The 22,597-nt window shown below is 50.6% G+C and overlaps 1 protein-coding gene and 1 pseudogene across 1 annotated transcript; one reads left to right on the top strand and one right to left on the bottom strand.

Moving 5' to 3' along the window:
* Positions 1–2,689: 2,689 nt before the first annotated feature.
* LOC133364304 (uncharacterized) lies at positions 2,690–21,710 on the bottom strand. The gene is made up of 6 exons (XM_061584669.1): positions 21,557–21,710; positions 20,676–20,701; positions 14,125–14,367; positions 6,895–6,988; positions 4,910–5,102; positions 2,690–3,199 (listed from the first exon to the last, which is right to left on the bottom strand). The coding sequence occupies exons 1-6, from the start codon at positions 21,708–21,710 to the stop codon at positions 2,917–2,919; spliced, it is 993 nt and encodes a 330-aa protein (XP_061440653.1). The 3' UTR covers positions 2,690–2,916.
* Positions 4,099–4,217, top strand: LOC133364640 (5S ribosomal RNA; annotated as a pseudogene).
* Positions 21,711–22,597: the final 887 nt, after the last annotated feature.

The following is a 22,597-nucleotide window of genomic DNA, read 5'->3' as shown; positions in this document are numbered from 1 at the left end:
CAGTTGCTGGGAGTCGCATTGGTGCACTTAGGCCCTACCTGCACGCTCCCATTGGGGTATCTGTGAGTTTCCAAAGAGGCATATCATTGACCGCTGTGAGAACAAGATGCTGGACTAGGGGGCCTGATCCACTTAAAGGGTTCTTATGTTCTTAAAAGTGGAAGGCCAGTGATGTGAGCATAGTGGGAGTCATACCTTCCCTTCTGCGCTTTTTGGGATGATGGAAGAAAAAGCCTTGCCTTTTCTGCCTCTCATGCAGCCCAGAATGCTTTGTGCCACTGGGCATGCACTCAGCTGGTGAAACATTTTGACACCTCGTTGTGGTAGCTGGGGCTTGGCGGCTGGCGGAGGGGAAGACGCTTACCCTGCCAAGTGTGAGGCCTAGTAGGGAGTGCTGCCCTAATTTTGGGGGGGGGGAAATTGGCGGTTTTTTTTATATCTGGGACGTGCTTCACTGCTTTTCCCTTGCAAGAGGGAGGACTAGAGTGTGTGTGTGTGTGGGAGAAACCCTCACCAGATGTGCCTGGCTGTTCTTGGCCTTTTGGGAACATGCGAAATGCACGTTAGATCCACAAGCTGGTGCCTGGAAGGCTGGGTCAACTTTGGATAACCTGCAGTTGGTGCAAACATGTGGCTGGAATTTGACCGGGTGCAGGCCCCTTAGGAGCACGTTGCTCCTTGTTGGCTGTTAGTTGGAACTGAGCTCAGAAAGAAAGGTAGCTGTTGGCTTTTCGTTTGTTTATTTCTAAATAAAGCCCTGCACAGCTTAAGGCAGGGATGGGAAACCTGCGGACTCCCATCAGCCCCACTCAGCGTGGCCAATGGGGAGGCATAATGGGGGTTGGAGCCCAATGGCATCTGGATGAGTGTGGGTGCCTGCAGAGACCTCAGGCTTCTACTGTACAAGGCTGACAATCCCACTCGGTTCCCACCCCACACACACACACTGTTTTGTCTCTGGCCCTGCCCGCTACTAACATGTGGCCCTCAGAAAGTTGCCCATGAGGGAATGTGGCCCTCGGGCTGCCAAAGCATCCTCGACCCTGGTTTCAGCACTGTCTGGGACGGAAGGCATTTTCTTTCACTACAGAACTACTCTTGCACTCGACTCTGCTCAGGGAGGAAAAACGGAAGTCCGTTCCTTGCCAACTGTGCACGGAAGATGCTTCAGCATGTCGTGGCTGTGTCTTCTGGTGTGCGGCGCTCCTGACCTTCTCTGACATGTTTTCTATTGCTTCCTCACGAATGCGTGCGCGTCCCTTTTTCCCGCCCTTACTCTTCCGGAAGTCGCCAGGAGGTGGCATTAAAACATTTGCGGGGGAATACAAAACAGTTCGCCCCTTTTTTTTTTTCCATCCAGCTGATCAAATCTCTTCCGTGTGAGTGAGCCCTAGGAAGGGAGAACGTTTCATGTTTTTTTAAAAAACGGCTCAACGAAAAAGGTACCTTTGGGTGCTTCTAGACTATCACCGTTTTGGGATGGGATTCAGCAACAACAAACCAGTTGCACAATTGACATAGGAACATAGGCAGCTGCCTTAAGCAGAGTCAGTCCATCTAGCTCAATTTTGCCTTTGCACTGACTCCCAGGGTTTCAGGGAGGGGGCATTCCCAGCCCTACCGGAAGATGCCGCCAGGGGCTGAACCTGGGACCTTCTGCATGCAAAGCAGGATACTCTACCACTGAGCTACAACCCTTCCTTGGGAACAATTAAAGATGATTGGCTGCTCTTGTGCAACAATCCTGCTCCCCCTACACACACACACACTTTTTGTGACCAGGAAATTGTGGGGTAACATTTGCTTGGTCTCTTTTTGTAAAGCGCCAGGCACACAGGTGGGACTATATAACTAAAATAATATAATGTCCTCTTGCTAAATGTAGCAAGATCCTATGAACAGGGTTTTCATGGTAAGCGGTATTCAGAGGGGGTTTACCATTGCCTCCCTCTGAGGCTGGTCCTCCCCAGCTGGCTAGGGCCCAAGGTCACCCACTGAGCTCCACGGCTGTGGGGATTCGAACCCTGGTCTCCCAGGTCGTACGACGTGTATGAGTGCTCTGAATGAAAAGACAGAGGGACAGATGTTTTAACGGGATGTCAAGGACTGAAGCGGAGTCTTTACAGCAGGGATTGGGGGTGGGGTGGGGACGCCTGTGGCCCACCGTGCACTTGGGCCACGGGAACAGGGAGTTGTAGTCCAGCGATGCCTGGGAGGGCAGCCCACGTTGCAGTGATGTTACAGCGTGATCAACGTTAGCTCCTTCCTGCGCGTCTGTAAAAGCAGCCTCACCGGAGAAATGTTATGCCTCGTAAGATGTGCTTAATTGCTGTTAATGCTCGGTAGGAAGGAGAAATGTTTTTGCTGTTTAAGAGGCTGCTTTTAGGGTTGCGTCCAGTGCTAGGGAAGGCCACGGCTCAGTGGCAGAGCAGGTGCTCTGCATGCAGAAGGTTCAGTCCCGGGTAGTCCTACTCAGAGTAAACCCCACTGAAAATAATGGACATGACTAATTTGGGTCCATTCATTCCAGTGGGTTTACTCTGAGTACCATGTAGCTGGATACAACCCTTAGATGTTTTTTCTTTTCTCATTGAATATTATTACACTAATGGATATTATTCTTTAAACTGCTGTATTCCACCCTGGGATTGCTTGTGATGAAGTGTTGGCAGAAAATGTTTAACATATGTGTTTTTAAAAGAACTACAATATTTATTTATGTATTATATGTATCCCACCTCTTTCTCCAAGCAGTTCAAGGTGGCATATGCATTTCTCTTCCTCCCCACCTCTCGATTTTATCCTCACAACAACCCTGTGAGGTAGGGTAGACTGAAAGAGAGAGGATGACTGGGTCAAGGCCACCCAGTGGGCTTCATGACTGACTAGGGATTTGAACCCTGGTTTCCCCAGATCCTAGTCTGACACTCTAACCGCTGCACCACACTGCCTCTTAATAAGCATCTTAATTTCCTTTTCCCCCCTCTTGTGTATGCAGGAGGCGGACAGCGGGGAGGACGACTGCCGGTTCCAGCCCAGGAGGTACGTGTCTGTGCATTTCTGTACATTTTGGCTGCTCTTGATCACTGTTGTCCTCCACACAGGAAGCATACACACCTTGGAGATGTTGGGGGTTGAACCTGGGGCCTTCTGAACACAAAGGAAGTGCTCCCCCACCATTTGGCATACAGCCCTGCCCCTAAAAATAAAGCAAGATTCCAGTCCTCATGATTCCTAATAAAGGGGCTGGTTTTAACAAGAAACTCGGGAACTCGCCTTATGCGGAGTGAGACCACTGGGCCCATCTAGCTCAGTACTGTCTATGCTGATGGGCAGGCAGCGGCATTCCAGGGCTTCAGGCAGGGACTCTTTCCTGGAGGAACCCAGCAGAAAATCCTTGGTTCATTCTCCAGCTTATGGTTTTATCCTCCCCCCCCCGAGTTTGTAGGGGTTTGTTTTAACTCTGGATTCTCTGCTGTCTTGTTTTTGTAGACCAGGGATGGGGAACCTGTGGCCCTCCAGAAGTCTTTGGGGTACAGCTCCCAGCAGCCAGCATGGCCAGTGGTCAGGAGTGATGTAGTCCCAACAACGTCGGGAGGGCCTCAGTTTCCCACCTGTGATCTCGCCCATTATTGTCTAAATGAATTTATACTCTGTAGTGCTGACCAGGCAACAGGGTTGTGATAAATGGAAATGGAAATGGACTGCCTTCGAGTCGACTTATGGTGACCCTATGAATAGGGATTTCATGGTAAGTGGTATTCAGAGGGGGTTTACCATTGTGTCCCTCTGAGGCTGGTCCTCCCCAGCTGGCTAGGGCCTGCTCAGCTTGCCACAGCTGCACAAGCCAGCCCCTTCCTTGTCCGCAAGTGCCCACTGGGGGGCAACTGGGCTCCTTGGGACTCTGCAGCTTGCCCACGGCTGCACAGGTGGCAGGGCACGTAACCCCTGAGCCACTCACTGAGGGGTGATCTTTAGCTGGCCCTTGACACCCAGGAGATACGAGCGGGGATTTGAACTCACAGACTCTGGACTCCCAGCCAGGCTCTCCTCCTCACTGTGCTATACCAGCTGTTGTGACAAAGACCCCCCCTATACATGTGTGGCCATAATACCCTGAACACGCCCGATCTCTTCTGATTTCGGAAGCTAAGCAGGGTCAGGCCTGGTTAGTACTTGGGTGGGAGACCGCCGGGGAATACCAGTTGCCGTAGGCTTAGAGGAAGGAATTGGTCAACCACCTCTGAATACCTCTTACCATGAAAACCCTATGAATATATCCAAAAAAGATTCATAGGGTTGCCATAAGTTGTAACTGACTTGAAGGCATACAAGAACAAACAATATATGTGTGTGTGTGTGTGGTCATTCGTTCACATGAAATACAGAGAGGGAAGAGGGAGAAAATCAGTCCAGTTCGCAATTAAAGGCGAACTCGCCTAATTCATACTTTCTGCAACAATGCACAAGCCAAAATGCAGCCATTTCTCCGAATTCTGCAGTGCAGTTTTCCGTCCAAGTAATGTCTACGAAAAAGGCATGTGCTTGTGTAAGGTCTGCATAAAACTGCGTGCATTCGTGAAAATAACAGAAAAATGCAATATATTAGGGGAAATTGCTATGTAAAAACGTGTATGTTTTAAAAAAACCTGTATATATTAGGAGAAATTCACACTAATATATTGATGAATTTTCATGGAGACTTTTTTTAAAAAAAAAAACTTCTCAAACTGCTGTGAAAATAGGGAGAACTAGACTCAAGACTAGAAAAATGAGAACTGAAAACGGACAGATTTGCCCATCTCTAAGTTGCACGGCGGGACGTCTGCCCTGCTTGTGCTGTTTTACAAAATGGTGTGGCTGCCCAATCTGGGCGGGGGGGGGAGAGATTCATGTATTGTTACCCCACCTCCGTTTACGTTGCAAGATTATGTGCTGGGCTGAATCTTGACATGTGCGCTTGTGAGATAACGATTCTGGCATATTTAAAATACTTTCTTGCCACGGAAATGACTGGCCGCCACTGCTGGGCCCGACCTCTGTCCTGGGATTTCCTCTTCCGATCCTGCAGGGGTGGGGGTGGGGAGAGAGAGAAGGGGGGGCTGGAAAGATAAAAGCAAAGTACTGCGGAGGGTTTTTTTAATCTTTCTTTTTTTGCAGAGTCAAAGAGTTTGTGCTGTAAATCTGAATGAAAGCTTGACTCACACATCTTATGCTGTTGGGGGGGTGCGAGGAGGGGAACAGGCAGGAGCAGAGAGAGGTCTGGGAAAACAGCGCTGTGTGTGTGTGTCCCATAAGGCATTCTGGGCACCTCCCAAGTTATCTGACCGTTGACATTTCCCAGCTCCCATCAGCCAACACGGCCAATGGCCAGGGAGGGTGGGAGTCAGGAGCCCAGCAACAGCCAGAGGGCAGCACCTTGACCGCCCTTGCTAGAAGATAACTCCCTGCTCACAGCCCTGTGGTGGAAGATGCCACCCTTTTGCTGGCATCGAAGTAAGACAGCTGCCGGTCTGGCTGGCCTCTGGATGTAGAGGAGGAGCCCCATCTTGTCCTTGCTTCTGGCAACTAAATTTATTATTTATTATTATGCCGAGTCAGACCTTTGGCCCATCTAGCTCAGTATTGCCTACACTGACTGGCAACAGCTCTCCAGGGTTCCAAGCAAGGGGTCTTTCCCAGCCCTACCTGGACCGGCCAGGGATTGAACCTGGGGCCTTCTGCATGCAATTTAAATGACTTTGCACTGAGCTACGGCCCTCCCTGGGTGAACGTAGGAAGCTGCCTTTATACCGAGTCAGAACCTCGGTCCATCTAGCCCAGTGTTGTCTACACTGACTGGCAGCAGCTCTCCAGGGCTTCAGGCAAGGGGTCTTTCCCAGCCCTACCTGGAGATGCTGCTGGGGATTTTGCATGCCAAGCAAGGGGCCTGCTTGAGTTGGGGGTGGGAAGAGACTAAACCACTTTGACAATCTCAGGATGCTTCAGAGTTCTGGTCTGTGTCTAGTTTCATGATTAGCCAAGGCAGACAGAGGGCAAGAGGACCTGGGGGGCCATTTCCTCCATCCTCTTGTGTGGTGTAGAAAGATGGTATGCTCCCCCCCCCTCTAGTTGGAGAATGTACCTTGGAGTGGATTCCTTCCCCATCTCTGAGTTGGCAAGGCCACTTATCTCTGTTCATTTGCATTCCCTTCTGCGCCTCTTATCAGGACAAGACATCTGTGAGCATTTCTGATCCCCTCCAACCTTGCTGCTGTCCAGGAAATTACACTAGCGCCCCCCTCCAAGAGCAATGGCGAGTCAGAAACTCATCTTGCTTCAAGCAGAAAAGACAACACACATTCCCTTCAAAATATTCAGGCTATCTCTGAGAAACCCATCTTTCCAGCACCGTGTTGCGTCCTATTGATTGCGTCCTCCTCAAGTCGCTGGTGCTAATTTTTCACTACTTGGGCGTAAGGAGAGTGCATGCACTTTGCACATGCCCAGAGCCATTCCAGCTAGGGAAACAGCAGTTGGGAACAGTAGGGGTTCACCTTGTTTGTTTTAGATTTATTAAACTGCTTCAAGCCCAGCAGCTTCCAAAGTGGTGGGCGATAAGGTAAAAACCAGATATGATAAAATGACAACAAAATATTATGGACTTGGTAAACTAAAAAAGCATTACAAACATTTCTGCAATTGTACGGTTAATATTCCCTAAAATGACTGGGCCACACACTTCAGGGAAAGCTTCCTTAAGCAAAAATGCTTCCAGTAGCTGCCTAAACGTCACGATGCAATACACTTCCAGCAGAGGGCTGGAGCTTGCAAAACCAAAAGCCCAGTTTCTAGTTCCTACTCACAGGGATGGTGGAGAAATTCAGTGGAGTTTGCACGTAAAGGCAAACTTACCTAATTCGCACTTCCCAGAATGATACGCGGAATGCAGCTGTCCTTCAAAATTCGCACCTCTCCGGTTTCTGCAGTGAAGCTCTCCAGCCAGGTCCTGTGTACAAAAAGGCACAGACTCAGGGAATATGTGCATGCAAAGTATCCATGAGTGAAAATAACATACAACAGTGCATTATGTTATGGGAAATGGTTTTGCAAAAGGGCGTCTGTCAGGCAACACTGGATGTGCATATCAGGAGGAACTTGCACCAAAATGCAAAATGTTGAATTTTCATGAGAACCTTTGCAGACTGCACTGTGGAAGACTAAACTGCAGAAGGGAAAGACAAGAAACTAACGCTGACCCATTGGCCCATCCTTACATCTGTGCCTAACCCTCAGTGGTGCCGTCTGAGGAGTGGAGCCGCTGAGCAGGGATTTATAGGGCAAGGTGGCCCCTTCCACCACACCAGGCTGTTTGTCAGTCCAACCCAGCATTACTCATCTGAGTGGCAGCAGCTCTCCAGGGCTTGCACAGAAAAAGGAATGATCCATGGCCCAGATATATATATATATATATTGCCTGGAGAGGGCAGGGATTGCACCGGGAACCTACTTCATGCAAATCAGGAGCTCTGGACCCAAGCTAGACCCTATTCCTTTATATATACGGAACGTAGGAAGCCACCTGATACCGAGTCAGGCCGTCTAGGTTAGGAATGGGAAACCGAACATGGCCCTCTAGTACTCTCTGCCCGGCCCTCAGGACTCCCCCCAGGCCATGCCCCTTCCTGGCCCTGCTGTGCACCCTTTGTGACTGCTTTCCCGTGGCTGGCATGTGTCCTCTTGCTTGGCTGGGTGAAGGATGGAGAGGGGGCCCAAGGTGAGGGTCCTGTCTGTTGCTGTGCCTTCTTTTGCCTCTGGGCCTGCCTACCGTTGGCATGCGGCTCCCAGGTGGTTGCTTATGAGGGGATGCGGCCCCCAGGCTGAAAAATGGTTCCCTGTCCTGATTTAGCTCAGGCAGCGGGTCTCCAGAGTCTTCAGCAGGAGCCTCTCACAGCCCTACCTGGAGGTGTCAGAGGACCGAATTGGGTACTCTCCCACTGAGCTACACCCTCTCCATATGAAAAAAACTGTATTGTAATTTATTTTAATTATTACATTGATGCCCCACCTTTCCTCCAAGGAGCTCAAAAGTGGCATACAAACATGGTTCTTCCCCCTCCCAATTTTATCCTCCCAACAGCCCTGTGAGGTAGGTTAGGCTGAGGAACAACGGCAGGCCCAAGATCACTCAGTGAGCTTCATGGCCAAATAGGGATTTGAACCCAGGTCTCCCAGGTCACAGTCTGACACTCTAACTGCTATGTCACACTGCCTGGTTAATGGCTTGTGAGACTCAGAATGGATTGGCCTCAATAGCATTGCTTATACTTTCTGGAGGAAAGTTTGCAAATGAAATTCAAGGCAATAAGACTGGAATTTCTTTAAAATCTTGAAATTCTACAACACCGCACTGTACCTCCAAGCCCAAATCATCTTTTGGGCAAATTAACCGTTTCCAATTAGGCTGTCTATATAGAGGCCCCAGTATCGCTCCTTAGCAGACTCCCTCACTTGACCATACAAATGCAAGATGGATTCAGGGGACTCTGCTCACACTACAGATAGCTGAACTTTCAAAAACAGCTTTTATATTATCCAAATGGGTGTGTGACAGGAATAATAATTTTTAAAAATGAAATATAAAACAGGAATTGATATCCAGTCAGAAACAGCAGTAAATATTTGTTGGTCTGATCTTAAATGTCCATGGTCAACATTCTGTCACACTCTAGCGTGACTGGGGACAGAACCCAGGGCAGAGCTGTGTTGGCTTTGTGATCGATGCCATTCTCATAGGAACAGTCTGGTGTAATGGTTAGAATACTGGGCTGGGACCTGGGAGACCAGGGTTCAAATCTCTTCTTGGTCATGAAGCTCACTGAGGGACCTTGGGCCAGCCACTGTCTCTCAGCCAAACCTACCCCACAGGCTTGTTGTGAGGATAAAATGGAGAACCACGTATAAGCTTCTTGGAGGAAAGGAGGGATCTAAATGTAGGAGGATTAGTAATAATAATACAGCAAAATATAAAGTTGCCTTGTACCGAGTCAGACCATTGGTCCACTTAGCTCAGTATTGTCTGCACTGACTGGCAGCAGCTCTCCAGGCCTTCAGACAAGCAGTCTCTCTCAGGCTTACCTGGAGGTGCCAGCGATTGAGTGAGAAAAAAAGGATTACTTGCGTGCTTCACAACGGAAGCTGTGCGCAGGACTCATTAAAGCCCCCCTTCTCCTTTTCCGTAAGACCACTTGGCCTAAAACTGCCCAGCCGCGAGGTCTTGGGCAGAGAAGAAGGTCGTTTCCAGCCCAATGGCCGATATATCCTTTAACTGGCAGCCTCAGCAACTAGACCTGGCCGCTTGCCCACCCCAGTCTGGAGCAAGTGCCTGCGCTGGGATGATGCGTCACCGCAGCGCTGGGTTTTTGCCTCGGAGTTAGAGGCTCACCTATTGTGAATGTTGGCTGGAGATATGAAGCTGTATTCGTTCCAGTGGCCGGATGGCATCTTAATAAATCGGGTGCGACGTCTTCAGGGCTGTTCGCAGGCATCGGCTAGAATGTTAATTAGCCGGAGCAGGTGGCAGGTGCTGGTTTTGATTTAATTGTTATGGAGAAGTGTGTGCCATTACGTAGTGGCTGGGTTTTTTTTAAAGCCCAGCAGAGAATTGCAATTAACTATAGTTCATTCTGCCCTTATCTCTGGAAGCTGTGTAATTTGGGGGGATGCTGCACAGATGGACTTCTGCCTGGCAAAACTGGCTTTCCCCCCCTTCCTGGCAGTATAGTTGGGCTGAGATCTGAGTTACCTTAAAGCAGGGATGGAGAGCCTGCGACCTTCCAGATGTTGCTGGGCTCCCAGCTCCCATTGTCTCTGACCATTAGTTGTTTTGTCTGCTGGAACTGATGAGAGTTGGGAGTCCAGCAGCATCCTCGGGATTGGGGGGGGGGAGGCAGAGGTTGCCCCCTCTTAAAGGGAAAGTGGACTTGACAGTCCTCAGATAATGCCCCGGTCCTCTTGCCAAAGAATCGCATTTGTACTACTGGTTAAAAACCTTCAATATTCAATAGAGAGCTTCGACTATGGGGCGGTATATAAGTTTAATAAATAAATAAATAAATAAATATTAAAGTGCTCGCTGACAGCAAAGTATTTTAAAAGCATCTGTTGGTTTGTTGATTTGTGCACAGCCTAATAGTGAGAGGGAAAAAATGTGGGTGACTTAGGAAGTAGCTGGTAGGCTATGTGTCTCATATCACTTTTGGGGAGTTAGGCAGGGCGGCTGTTACACTTGTCGTTCCTAAACAGCAGATCTCTGGCCAGTTTCCAAGACAGCTTGATGTGATAGCCATCTTAGCAGCCATTACTGACTTCCATAAAATATTTACACATGAGGGGGCACATCTGATGTCTGGATTTTTCCCCCCAGAAGTTGGGAGGAGGGTGTTTACTAAAAAAATTACGTGGGGTAATTTCAGTAAAAATCTCTTGTGTATTGGGGTTTTTAAATAAATAAATTTTGAGATCTTCCTCAAATTCCAAATGAAAATAAAATAGTTAAATTGGGAAGAAGAAAACCACCACGACACACACAATTTATCCTTGGAAGGGAGGGAAACAGGAGAGGTGATCTTTTCTAGCTGCAAGTTTGAGCCAAAGCAAGAATTTGCCTGCTGGCTCTCTCCCCCTCCCTGGTTTCCTATGACCTTTTGCCATCTTGTTGTGTAGTGTGTACGTGGGGAGTGGGCTAGCCAGTCCCACCATCTGCTTGCTCTCTCTTCATGGCAGGGAGGTACCAAGGAGAGGCATAGCATGCTGGAATATTCAGTTCTTGACTTCTTAAAGTAAAAAAAAGTGACAGAATTTCAGTCTTGCTTGGCTGCCCTCCCCCATCTTGTGTGGTAAGGGAAGGACACTCTGTCCATGCCTAAAGGCAGTCTCTGGCCACTTAGCCCTACCGCCTACCACTGAGAACACGATTTGAGGGCTGGGCCTGGGCTCAGGCTCTGCTGGAAAAGATGAAGCTGGGAACTAGGAAATGTCGCACCCTCTTAAAATACCAGACCGGTATTGCTGGCGCGCAGGGAAACATCATCTTTCAGGACTCTTTGCTGGGCAGGAAGGAAATCACCAGCTAGGCAGAGTGCAGGGTTTGGTTTAAAGCAGACATAGAGGGGCTGTGTCGCCCTCCAGAGGTTGCTGGACTCCCAGCAGCCAGCATGGCCAATGGTCAGGGATGATGGGAGCCCACCAGCATCCAGAAGGCCACACAAGTTTGCCAGCACCGCTTCCGTTAATATTAATAAAGACTTATTCATATACTGATTCCCAAGCACTTAGGAACTAAAGCAGCATGGCAGACCTGCGTGGCCTTCCTTTCGGATGTTGGTGGGATCCCATCATCCCTGACCACTGGCCATGCTGGCTGCTGGGAGTTGGAGTCCAACAGCATCTGGGAGGGTCCCACAGGTTCCCTATCCCTGATCTAAGAGGCGGCATTGCCCCTTTTCCAGGCCAGGATGCCTCTTCTACTTAAGAGGCATTCCTCCATCTCTGGCACGAGGCAGAGGATGCTGCTGCTGCTGCTGCTTCGAGCAGGGCTGGGGTCCATCTGTGGCCCTTCCGCTGTTGCTGGACTCCCAACTCCTATCGTCATCCTTGACCATGGGAGATGGAGTCACAGGAATCTAGGAAGCCGCCTGGTACTGAGTCAGGACATCTAGTTCAGTATGGGCCACACTGACCGGCAGTGGCGCTCCAGGCTGGGTGCTCTACCTGGAGATTATACTTCTGTGTCACTGAGCCTTTCCCCGGCTGGAGGGCCACAAAGATTTCCCTGGGACTGAATTAAAGCCAGGAAGGGCCTGCGCATCCACTTTCTCAGCTACCCACCCAGCAGGCAAGCTGCTTTTTCTCAGCGATGCACCCTCCTTGGCAACCGCCTCCCTTTTTTTGCAGCAGGAGCCTATCAGGTGCAAGTGGCTAATGCCTTGCAAGTCTTCTGACAGGGCTTGAGCGCAACTGTGGTGACCTCCTCCTCCTCCTCACAGCCCTCCCTTTTTGCCTTGGGTCCTAACAGATGCTGTGCAAACGAAAGGACGCTCTTCCTTTCCCCACCTGTGACACAGAAGACTCTTCTTGGAAGTTAGATGTTTAAGAAGCTGGGGGCGGAGAGAGCGAGAGGAGTGCAGCTGGTTTTTGTGGCCATACCTTAATGCAGGGTGGGGGTGCCTGTGTGGTCCCTCTGATGTTAGACTCCTAACTCTCAGTGGCCAGCACAGCCAATGGGTCAGGGCTGATAGGAGTTGGAAGCGGAGCCTGTGGGGCCCCTCCCCAGATGTTGCTGGACTACAGCTCTCGCCATCCGTGAGCACTGGCCATGCTGGCTGCTGGGAAGTGGGAGTCCAGCCACTGGTGGAAGATCCAAGAGGCATACCCCCTCTCTCTTGGGGAGGTGCCTCTTCTACATAAAGGCCCCTCTCCATTTCTTGCATGCAGCAGGGGCATGCTGGGGGACAGCTGTGGCCCTCCAGATGTTGTTGGACTCCAGCACTCATCCGTTATCCCTGGCCGCCGGCCCTGCTGGCTGCGCTGGAGGCCCTCAGCTGTCCCGCTGTCCTCATAAGGTAAGAGGAGTGCCGCTGTCTCAAGACAGAGCAAGGTCCAGCTATTCCAGGGACTTGCTTACAGCAGCAGCCAGCCACTTCTAAGAAACCCACAAGGAGGCTAACAAACTTACCAGAAGGTAGACTGCTTTTACACATGGAGGCTCGTGACAGGTGTTGTGCCACCTATAGACTACAACTCCTCCTCCTTCAAGGATTTGCCTAATCCCCCTTTAAAGCCACATTCTCTGGGAGTGCGTTCTGTAAACTAGCTGTGTGAAGAAATCAGTCCTTTTTGCCTGTTCTGAAGCCTCTGCTAGTTAATTTCACTGGGTGACCTCGGCTTGTAGCGGGATATTAAGTTCTCTCCCCCCTCCCCCCAAAAAACCTGAGTCATCACATGAAAGTGGATGGTGGGAGATTCAGAGCAGCCAACCTAGAAAGCCGCGTTATGCCGGGTCAGGCCATGGATCCATCTAGCTCCGTGATGTCTGCACTGACCGGCAGCGCCTCTCCAAGGTTTCAGACGGGACATCCCCAGCCCTCCCTGGAGATGCCCTTGGGGGTTGAAGGCAGCGCCTCTCGTATGCAAAGCAGAGGCTCTGCCAGTGAAGCAACGCCGCCCTTTGACCCGGGAGGGGGCTTAACGTACATGGCGCATCATCATCATCCTAGACTGGATTGCGCTCCCCACAGCATGTAGCGGGGGCCGCCACTTGGACGGCTTTGAGCGGGGGGGGGGTAGACTCATTCATGGCGGCGGCTACTACCCCCCCTCCCCGTGGCTAGTAGCCGCGGTGCCCATCTGCTGCCTCTGCATACCAGCGCTGCTCGTGGGCTTCCCAAACGCATGCGGTTGGCCACTGCGGGGAAGCGGATGCGTTGGGGTAGGGACTCTTGGGGGCGGGGGTCTGATCCAGGAGGGCTATCACTCTGTCCTCGCTACCCCAGGCAGGCCCTTCCGGGGGGCGCCCCAGCCGCGCCCCTTAGAGTCGGGCGACACTTTTGCTCCCGAGGACGCCGCGGCCTTTTGTCGCCTTCAAGAGCCGAGGGGAGGAAAGCCGCCTCCGCTGTCGGGCCTCTCGGGCTCGGCCAGGTGCCCGCGCCCGGCGTCTCCTGCTCCTCGTGGCCGGCGAGAGACCCCCGCTGAGCCCCGCCCCACCTCGGGGCGAGGTTGGGCCGACTTGCTCTTGCGCACTGCGCGACGCGTCCGGCCCGCGGGGAGGGAAGGAGGGCGGGCGCTCCAGGGACGCCAGAAGCCGCTGCCGGCGCCGGAGCACAAGCAGCTTTGCCAGCCAGCGCCTATAGCCTCCGCCTCGCCTCTTGCCCTTCCACTCCCGGCGTGCGCCGTGGCGCTGCCCGCCTTGGCCATGCGCCGCGCTCTCCGGCCGGCTCCGGGCAGCCCCCTATGACCCTGCGCGGTCTCCGGTGGAGACAGCAAGGCGGCGGCGGAGGCAGCAGCAGCTCCCCATCCGCTGCCCCGGCCTGCCCTCTCTGCTGCCGCCGCCGCCGCCGCCGCCCCCCGTGCACGATGATCCCCTACTTCTCCGACGACGCCGTCATCTCCCAGAACGCCATCAACCAGCTGTGAGTACCGGCCGCGGCGGGGAGGAAGTTGGCCCCCGGGGGGCTGATGCGGATTGGGCCGCTGCGTTCTGGTTCCAGGCACCGATCGAGGGCGGCTTCTCTGTCCCTCTCTCTCGCACTTTTTCCTCTCCTTCCCGCCGGCCAGCCCCAGCGGTGCCTCCGGGAACGGCAAGGGGGAAACCGGTTGATTCCTTCCCTCCTACCTTTTTTGCCAGCTTTTTCAGAAGTCGTCTCGGGTAAAGAAAAAACCAAAAGAGTAGAGGATACTCCGGGAAGTCGAGCCTCTGATGATTCTCTCTTCCGCCCCATTCCTGTTTGGGGGGAGGGAGAAGAAACTGGATTCTCTGATCGGTTGAAAGTGCCGCCGCCGCCCCAGCGAAAATTCGTGCGCCCTGGGGATGGGTCAAGAGGCAGGAGAGAGGGGGAATGGGTTTGAGACAGGCGACTTCGTGACGGGGAGTTTGGAAGCGAGTTTGCTCAGCCGTGTGTTGTCTCGACTTGCCTTTGCCAACCTGGTGCCCTCCCAGATGTTTTGGAATGAAACTCTGCTGGCTGGAACTGTAAGTCCAAAGCATCTGGAGGGCGCCACGTTGGCAAAGGCTGGTCTGGAGGATTTTTCTCCTGACCAAAAAGAGAGAGAGAGCTACCAAGGGTGGCTGTCAAGCAAACCCCTCCTCAGGAGCGCTCTTTGGCGATTTTAGTTTTCCCCCTGAGCGATCCTGCTTCTGAGTGAGTCTGCCTTAGCTGAATGGGCTGTAGCTGCCTAAGCACCAATGGGTGGCATTCAGTGCTGGCTCTGCTCAGAGTAGAGCCCTTGATGTTAATAGGCACGACTGACTGAGGTTCATTAATGTTGATGGGTCTACACTGAGTAGGATTTGGCTGAATACAACCCTGTGCTTTTTTGGACTGTAACCTGCGTGGTTCCAAAGGTTTGTGCTTGGAGCCCAGTCGAAGGCCCAGTGGGCCCTGGGGATTAACCTCACGGAAGCATGGTCAGGACTGTAGCCCTGGCAAGAGAAGAGGAGGGTTATTTCCTGCTCTCAGACAGTTGCTTGAGGATTTATCATTTCCCCAGAACAATTCAGAGGGCAGGTTGGTTACTGATGGCATCTGAGAGGCTTCCTCGAGGGGAAGAGCACGGGCTTTATATGCAGAAGGTGCCTGATCCCATCCCTGGCATCTTCATTTCTTAAAAAGGATTGGCTAGTAGGTGATGGGAAAGAGCCTTCCTGTGACCCTGGAGGGCCACTGCTAGGCAGAGCTGACAATATTAGGCTAGCTGGTCAAATACTTACCTGGTGTAGGGAAGCGTCCTATGTCCCTAAAGCGATCATGGCAGGGGCTGGTGGGATTTGTCATCCAAAACATCTGGAGGACACCAGGTTAGCGTATACCATAGGGCCACAGATAGCCCTCCATGTCTCTCTCTGTCTGGCCCTGGAGACTCTCCCGGAGCCACACCCCCTCTTCCTAGGCCACACCTTTCCACAGTCCTGCTTTGCACCTGCCCCCTTTAATGTCTTTGCCTGGCTGAAATGTGCCCTTGCACTCTGATAGTGATTCTTGCTTGTTTGAATAGAGAGGTACGCGTGGGAACTAGTGAGTTGTACAAAGATAAAATTTACACTTGTTGCTCTGTCCCTTTTGCCTCTGCCCCCCCTTAACTGGTACAGGGCCCCCAGAAGGGATGTGGCCCTTGGGCCGGAAGAGGGCCACCACCCCTAGCCTAGGCTGATCTAGTCTGATTCCTCTGTGTGTTGACCAGAACTTAAGCAGACCTGATGCTTGAGGCCTCATCTGCACGATACATTTAAAGCGCTATCGTACCACTTTTAAACAGTCATGGCTTCCCTCAAAGAATCCTGGGGACTGTAGTTTGTTAAGGGTGCTGAGAGTTGTTAGATGACCCCTCACAGAGCTACAATTCCCAGAGTTCCCTGGAAGGGTGAAGAGTGGGCAGTTAATAATAATAGTAATGTTTTGTAATCTTGCTTGCAAATGATTTGCCCATTATGACTGATAATAATTTGCAATTTTGCTTGCAAATTTTTTGAAACCACACCAGAAATGGGAAGCATCCAATGATAGATGGGCCCAAAGGAGAAATAATTCTCAAAGATACAAAAAAATAATCTTGATTTTGACAAATTGCCCAACACTTTTTGGCCAAATGGCCTTTATCAATAGCTTATCTAAAGCATAATCATGCAACAGTTAAACATTGGTTATAAGGTTTGGCATCTTAGAGAATTATTTCTCCTTTTGGCTCATCTTGCCTGACCCCCTTTAAGCAGGTTTGGAGTTCTCTCTTCTGGGCTGGCCTGGCTGTTCTTCAGCCCTATATCAAATATCCAGGCTTGTTGTTAATTTGAGTTATGTTTGGTCTGCCTGTCTTATTTCCGTGCTCTTAATTTCCTGTGCTGGGGGAAGCGCGCACCCTTTCTTTCATTCGTTCTTTCCTTTTTCCACTTGATTTGGTAAAAGGTACTGTGGTTTCCCTTTCCTGCGTCCCAGCACACGCCCTTTCCCGGACTCACAAGAGGGCCCTGTAACTCTCTCCCTGCACCTATAACTCCAGGGGTCCTTTTCTAGCCTGCTTCTCAAACGGTCTTCCACCCCTGCAGTGCGAGGGGTGGGGAAGCGGAGCGATGGGCTCCTGCTGTCGACTGTCCGGGAATAGCTACACAAGAAGTTCCAAGTCAGCTAAATGAGCTTGTACAGTTGCAGGGCCTTGCAGAGCGGTCTCTGAACAACAATGGGACCGTTGCCAGCCTTAGCGGGGATGCCTTTTAATACCGTTCTTCCCCCCCATGCCCCCCCATGCAAAACCCCATCAGTTCAACCTCTTCCTCAAACAAAGCCTTGGCGATTAAAACACTAGTCTCTGGAAAACAAGCTTTGGGGCGGCTGTATGCCGTCGATTGCCAGTTCCTGGGAATTGCAAGTGGGGAGTGTTGCTGTTTTGCTCCGGTCCTGCTTGTGAGCTTCTTCCCATTGGGGCATCTGGCTAGCCCCTGCGAGAACAGGTTGCTGGACTAAGTAGCAACTCCTTCGGCCTGATCCGGCTGCAGGGCTCTTCTGAGGCTCTTAAGTTCTGGGTTAGCTGCTTCGGATGACGTTTAATGCTTAGGAAGCCAAGAACCCACCATATACCGAATCAGTCGCACTGGTCCATCTAACCCAGTATTGTCTACACTGACTGGCAGCCGCTCCCCAGGGTTTCAGGCAAGACATTTTCCCTGTGGGGGGATTGAACCTTCTGCATGCAAGGCAGACCCTCCTCCACTGAGCTGCGGACTTCCCCCATGCTAGCCAGCACAGGAGGCCTCCTCCTTTGGACGGGTGTCTCTTGAGATTGCCTGGAGAACACAAGGGAGGCCAAGAGCCTTTCCTGGCAGGCGTGTTGCTTTCAGATGCAGGAACTGGGCCGACCCCCTTCTCCAAGCACCGTTGTGTTCTGAAACATCCTTCTTAAGGAGCCTTGTGAATCTTGCGATGCTTGCTTGGGAGATTCATTAGTGACAGAATCGGCGGTTGCTTTTATTTATATCGTGCCCTTGGTGTGCCTGGTGCTTTACGGAGTACAAGGGATCAGGTCCCCCGCCCAGGAGGTTGCAATCTAAACTTCTGTCATGACGGAATCAGCAGAGGGAAGGGGTAGGAAGCAGAAGCTGGCATGTCCCGTCCCCCTGAGGCTTCATGCAGGAAAGGACCCCCACAGGCAGAAATTCCAAAATCCAGAGTTCATCGTAGGGTCCCATCTGCATCCGTGATTTCCTTCAAAATCCTGGCAGTGCTGTTGATTCCACAGACTGAATGTGCAAGAGAGGTCCGCGTCCCCCCCGGTTGGATCAGCTAGTATCCAAAAATGCAACCAGCAAGCTTCTGGCTTTCACAGAACTAGTCTATCCTGGTTAGGAAGGAAAGAGAGTCCTGTACACAGCATTTTGGGCACCTCCAGCTTCAAATAGAAGGTGTCTTGTCACTTGTTCTAAGATACTTATGAAGATGGCAAGGGATACCATACCAAAAAGAATGAGCTTTTGTGAAGAACAAAAAAAATGTGTTGCTCAGGAATATAAGCTTGCTTTGTCTTTTTGCCAGTAAGAAGCTCAGAATGAGACTTTATTAAAAGTCACTGTTCATGATAAATCAGGATGTTGTGTGCCAGCTCTCTCTCTCTCTCTCTCTCTCTCTCTCTCTCTCTCTCTCTCTCTCTCTCTCTCTCTCTGCGCCTCTGCCTCTGCCTCTTGCCTTCTGCAGAACAGCAGACTCTGGTCTCTGACATTGCAGCTTTTCCGTTGTTTCGGGAGGGGGACGGAAATGGGGCACAGGCATATTAATTTGTCAGTAACTGGCAGCAGATATCTGTGTGTTGCTGAGGTCTGCATCAAGATGTATCCAGGGAGAGGATTGCTGTTTGTGTGTGCTGGGAGCCCTTTCCTAGAATGGCTGAAGTTCTGTTTTTTGTTTTGTTTTAATTGAGCAATCACGTTAAATAATTAGCCAGTGGAATTTTGCCTTCTGAGATTAATGTCTAGGAGAAGCAAGTGAAATGCTGTAGGCCTCTAAAGACAACTTTAGGTGCACTTATCAGCCCCACTACCAGGGATGGGGGGTTTCACTTCCATCTCTTCCTCCCCACCCCAACTTCAGCAGATACTGCAATTCAGCAGATGTAGTGTTCGCCATTGCTATATCTCTGTGCTGGGGGGAAGCTACACATGTTGAATTTCTGCCTGCTGTGAGGCTGTTGAAAGCTCCTGGGCCCTGCCGAGAAGAAGCAAACACACTTGGCATCTCCAGGGCCTTGCCCTGAGAACATAAAAGCATAAGAGGCTCCTGTATACCAAATCAGGCCATTGGTCTACCTTAGCTCAGTATTATCAACACAACTGGCAGCTGCTCTCCAGTTTTTCAGGGAGGCGAATTTCCAAGCCTACCTGGAGACGCTCTCTCGGATTAAGGTGCACTATTACGAGCTGCAGTCCCTTCTTCTAAAAACTAAAGTAAGATTCTAGCACAAGTTCTGAATCAATGGATTACTGCTGTAGGAACATAGGAAGGTGCCTTATATTGAATTATGCCATTGCTCTGTCTAGCTCAGTATTGTCTGCACTGACAGGCAGCGGCCCTCCAGAGTTTCAGGCAAGGAGGTGTTTACCAGCCCTACCTGGAGATGCCATTGGGAATTGAACCCAGGACCTTCTGCATGCAAAGCAGGGGTTCTGCCCCTGAGCTCTCAGCTACAGCCCTAAGCATGGCTTGTGCGGACAGTGCAGCGTTGAAACCCCAGAACACAGCCCAGTAACAGATGCTCCTTCTGCCCGCGGCCTTGAACTGTGGCTCTTTTTATTATTTGTACCTATTTCAGGAATCCAGTCCTGGCGGCACTGGTTTCCTCTTGCATCTTCATCCCAGGACATTTGCTAGCGTTGTGCCTTTTAAGGAGGCCCTTCCAAGTGGGCACCCTTGACCCAAAATGAGTTGCAGTTAGTTACTGTGTTTCAGGGCTCCCAAAGTTGCCTCTTGACTTCCCCTTTGATGGCTTGCCTGGCTCAAGAAATCAAGGCCTTTGCTGTCCCCTCTCCCAACAGCAGTTGCCGGCCTCTGGCACCTCTCAAACAAGAGCTGCCTATTTGAGATGGGGGAAGATGGACAGAAAGCTGTAACCAAGTGACGTATGAGAGCCTCGGTCACTGACAGGTTTTTCCCCACCTCAAGACATTTTTCTCCCTTTACGACAACAATAGCACTCAGGGTCATCCAGTGCGATCTGCCAGATGGAGAAAAACAGATGTCATCTTTGCGCAACGCACCATTAACTTTGGGAGTGCAGGGCCCTAGGTCATGGCGCCGAGGACTAGCCTAGATGGCTTTCAAGTAGAGCTAGGAAAATGCAAGGAGACATTAGCCTTGATCGTGGAGAAGAGCTTCCATGTTCCAAGGCAGTCTTCCTCTTTGAGTGTCAGGCATTAGGTGACAAATACCAGGATGGGAATCGCCTTCATATCTTATTTTGTTGGAGTCCACAGGCACCCAGCCTTGGGACTCAGTTGCTGGACTTGATGGATCTTTGACAGGTGCTGGGGGTAACCTTTGGCCCTCCAGATGTTGCTGAATTTTACCATTGACCATACTTGCTGGGGCTTATGGGAGTTGTAGTTCAACAGCATCTGAAGGGCCAAAGGCTCCCCATACTGGATCTATGGTCCGATCCCATACAACTGCTCTTGAATGTTTTTAATGTACTAGTTGGGGGCCTGGGGGCTTAAAATAGCATCTAAATAAATAGTGATAATAACAGTAATAATAGTTACTTGATAAACTCCTCTACGCAATTCCAAAAGTAGTGGATAAACTCTGCTGCAGAACTTCAAAGGCAGAGGACTGATTCGTGGACCAGGTTATGAAGCTAGAGGACTGCGGTAGCCCTAAATTGTGGTGCCTTTTGCGATCCTAATGTGTTAGAAACTTGACTTGATAAGTGAGTTCTTTGCCCACGTGCTTGCAGAGGGAGATCTTGATATCTGGGTGGGGGAATGGAACAGGATCAAGAAGGCATTATAACAAACACAGTATGTGACCCTTTTGTGTCTTTCTTTGTAACGCCTGACTTCAAAAGCTGAATGTTGAAACTGGTTGGTGGGAGATTTGGGGCAGGCAAAATGAGGGGCTTCTTCACGCAAGGCAGATAGTTAAAACTATGGAATTTGCTCTCACAAGTCCCAGGCTGTGGTCTGAAGGCATATGAGGCCAGCTCCCTGCTGAAGGTCAGGTCTGGTCAGTGCCTGGATGGGAGACCGCCTGGGAACCATATGGAAGGCGCCTTGAGTTTTTATCGTGAAAAAGAAAGGCGGGGTATAAATGTGATAAACAAATAAAATAAGTTTTAGGGATGGCCACTAACTCAAATGGCTTTAAAAGGGGATTAGGCAAATTTGTGGGCGATAAGGCTACCAATCTGTGCGCTCTGAATACCAGTTGCTGGGAATCGCAGGCAGGGAGAATTGGTGTTGCTTGCAGGCTTCCCATCGAGGCATCTGGTTGGCCACAGAGAACAGGAAGCTGGACTATGTTGGCCCCCTTTGGACTGATCCAGCAGCCAGGCAACTTCAAAAGGCAAATCTGCCTGACACGGCTAGTTGATATATTCTATAGTAGCATAGCCACAGTTTTAGGAGATTCTGACCATTGACTTAAAACATATTTTTTTAAAATCAGGTTTGTTGTACAGATAAGATACTTAGACCAAGGCGCCTGCAGAGGAGGGCAGAGTGATTAAGTTGCAAAGTGTTCCTCCTCTAGTGGCTTGGTGAGGTCCTGATAGTAGAGGAACAGGGAGTGCAAATCCCTTTGCTTACGACCAGCTGTGGGGTACCCACCCTTTCCTCTCCTGGAACGGGGAGATAAACGCTTGTGGTTATCAGGAACAGGTTCTGCCGCATCCTCTTCGGAGATTAGCAGCCGTGACCAAGTGTGTGAGAGGGTCTGCTGCGAGGCCCAGTTGCTGGCTTTCACATTGTGATCTTTACGCATTTCTGTCTTGCTGTTGTAGAAAAAGTGTGAGGCAGGTTCCTGGTTTTCATGTTTAAAATTACTTGTAATTTTCCTTTCCGCTTTCAGAAACAAAGAGAGAGGCAAACAAGAAGGGTGGTTATGTGTGTTTGCCTAGTGAAACAGACATGCTCTCTCCAAGGGTCTAGGCTTCCTTTCAGCCACACTAGTCCTCAAGGTGCCTTTCTCTCTCACACACACGCACAAAAACTCACAGTGGGTTGTATCCAACGCTGGTTGTACTCAGAGTAGAACCACTGAAATTAATGGGAATGATTAACTTAGGTCCCTCAGTTTCAGTGGGTCTTCTATGAGCAGAACTAAATTTGGATGCATCCCAGTGTGCACAAGTGGGAAAAATCTCCCATCCCCCTTAAAACACTTCTTATATATTTTACTTTGATTTGTACATGTAAATTTTGGTGAGCATGTTAAAGACATTTCCCCAAATGTGTGTGTGTGAGAGAGAGAGAGAAAGAGAGGAGGGGGGAAGAAGATTCTGAGTTTCGCATCTTGTTCACATTTACTGTGGCGTCTGGGCCGGCTGTGAAAGAGCGAGTGAGCGCCTCTCTGTTGTTGATCTGACATGTTAAAATTTTACAACCACTGTAAAAAGATTAATGCTTGCAAGCTTTGCCTGGTCAGAAACTGGCAGTTATCTCTCCAAGTAGCTTCAGATTCCCTTTGGCCTGCTTGTCTGGGGGGTGTGTGTATGTTTGGGGGGGGGGTTGCCTCTGAAATATGCCTGTCTCAGCTTTTTCTGTCCAGGGAAGCAAAATTAAGGGTCCTTCCAAAGAGAGGCGTTTTCTAGGTTTTGTGGTGCACCAATTCACGCTATAAATAATCTGTATTTATTTATTTAGGAAATC

Source organism: Rhineura floridana, chromosome 9 (genome assembly GCF_030035675.1).
Source record: "Rhineura floridana isolate rRhiFlo1 chromosome 9, rRhiFlo1.hap2, whole genome shotgun sequence".
In the NCBI taxonomy this organism is placed as follows: domain Eukaryota; kingdom Metazoa; phylum Chordata; class Lepidosauria; order Squamata; family Rhineuridae; genus Rhineura; species Rhineura floridana.
Note: the sequence above shows the minus strand (reverse complement) of the source record. Positions and strands in the feature narration are given on the sequence as shown.

Coding starts and splice junctions, on each gene's coding strand:
- LOC133364304 (XM_061584669.1), bottom strand. CDS start 21,710: ATGCGTAAAGATCACAATGTGAAAGCCAGCAACTGGGCCTCGCAGCAG. Junction 14,368..20,675: donor AGATCTCCCTCTGCAAGCAC/GTGGGCAAAGAA, acceptor CAAAAAAGGTAG/GAGGGAAGGAATCAACCGGT. Junction 5,103..6,894: donor TTCTGGGAAGTGCGAATTAG/GTAAGTTTGCCT, acceptor TTATCTTTCCAG/CCCCCCCTTCTCTCTCTCCC.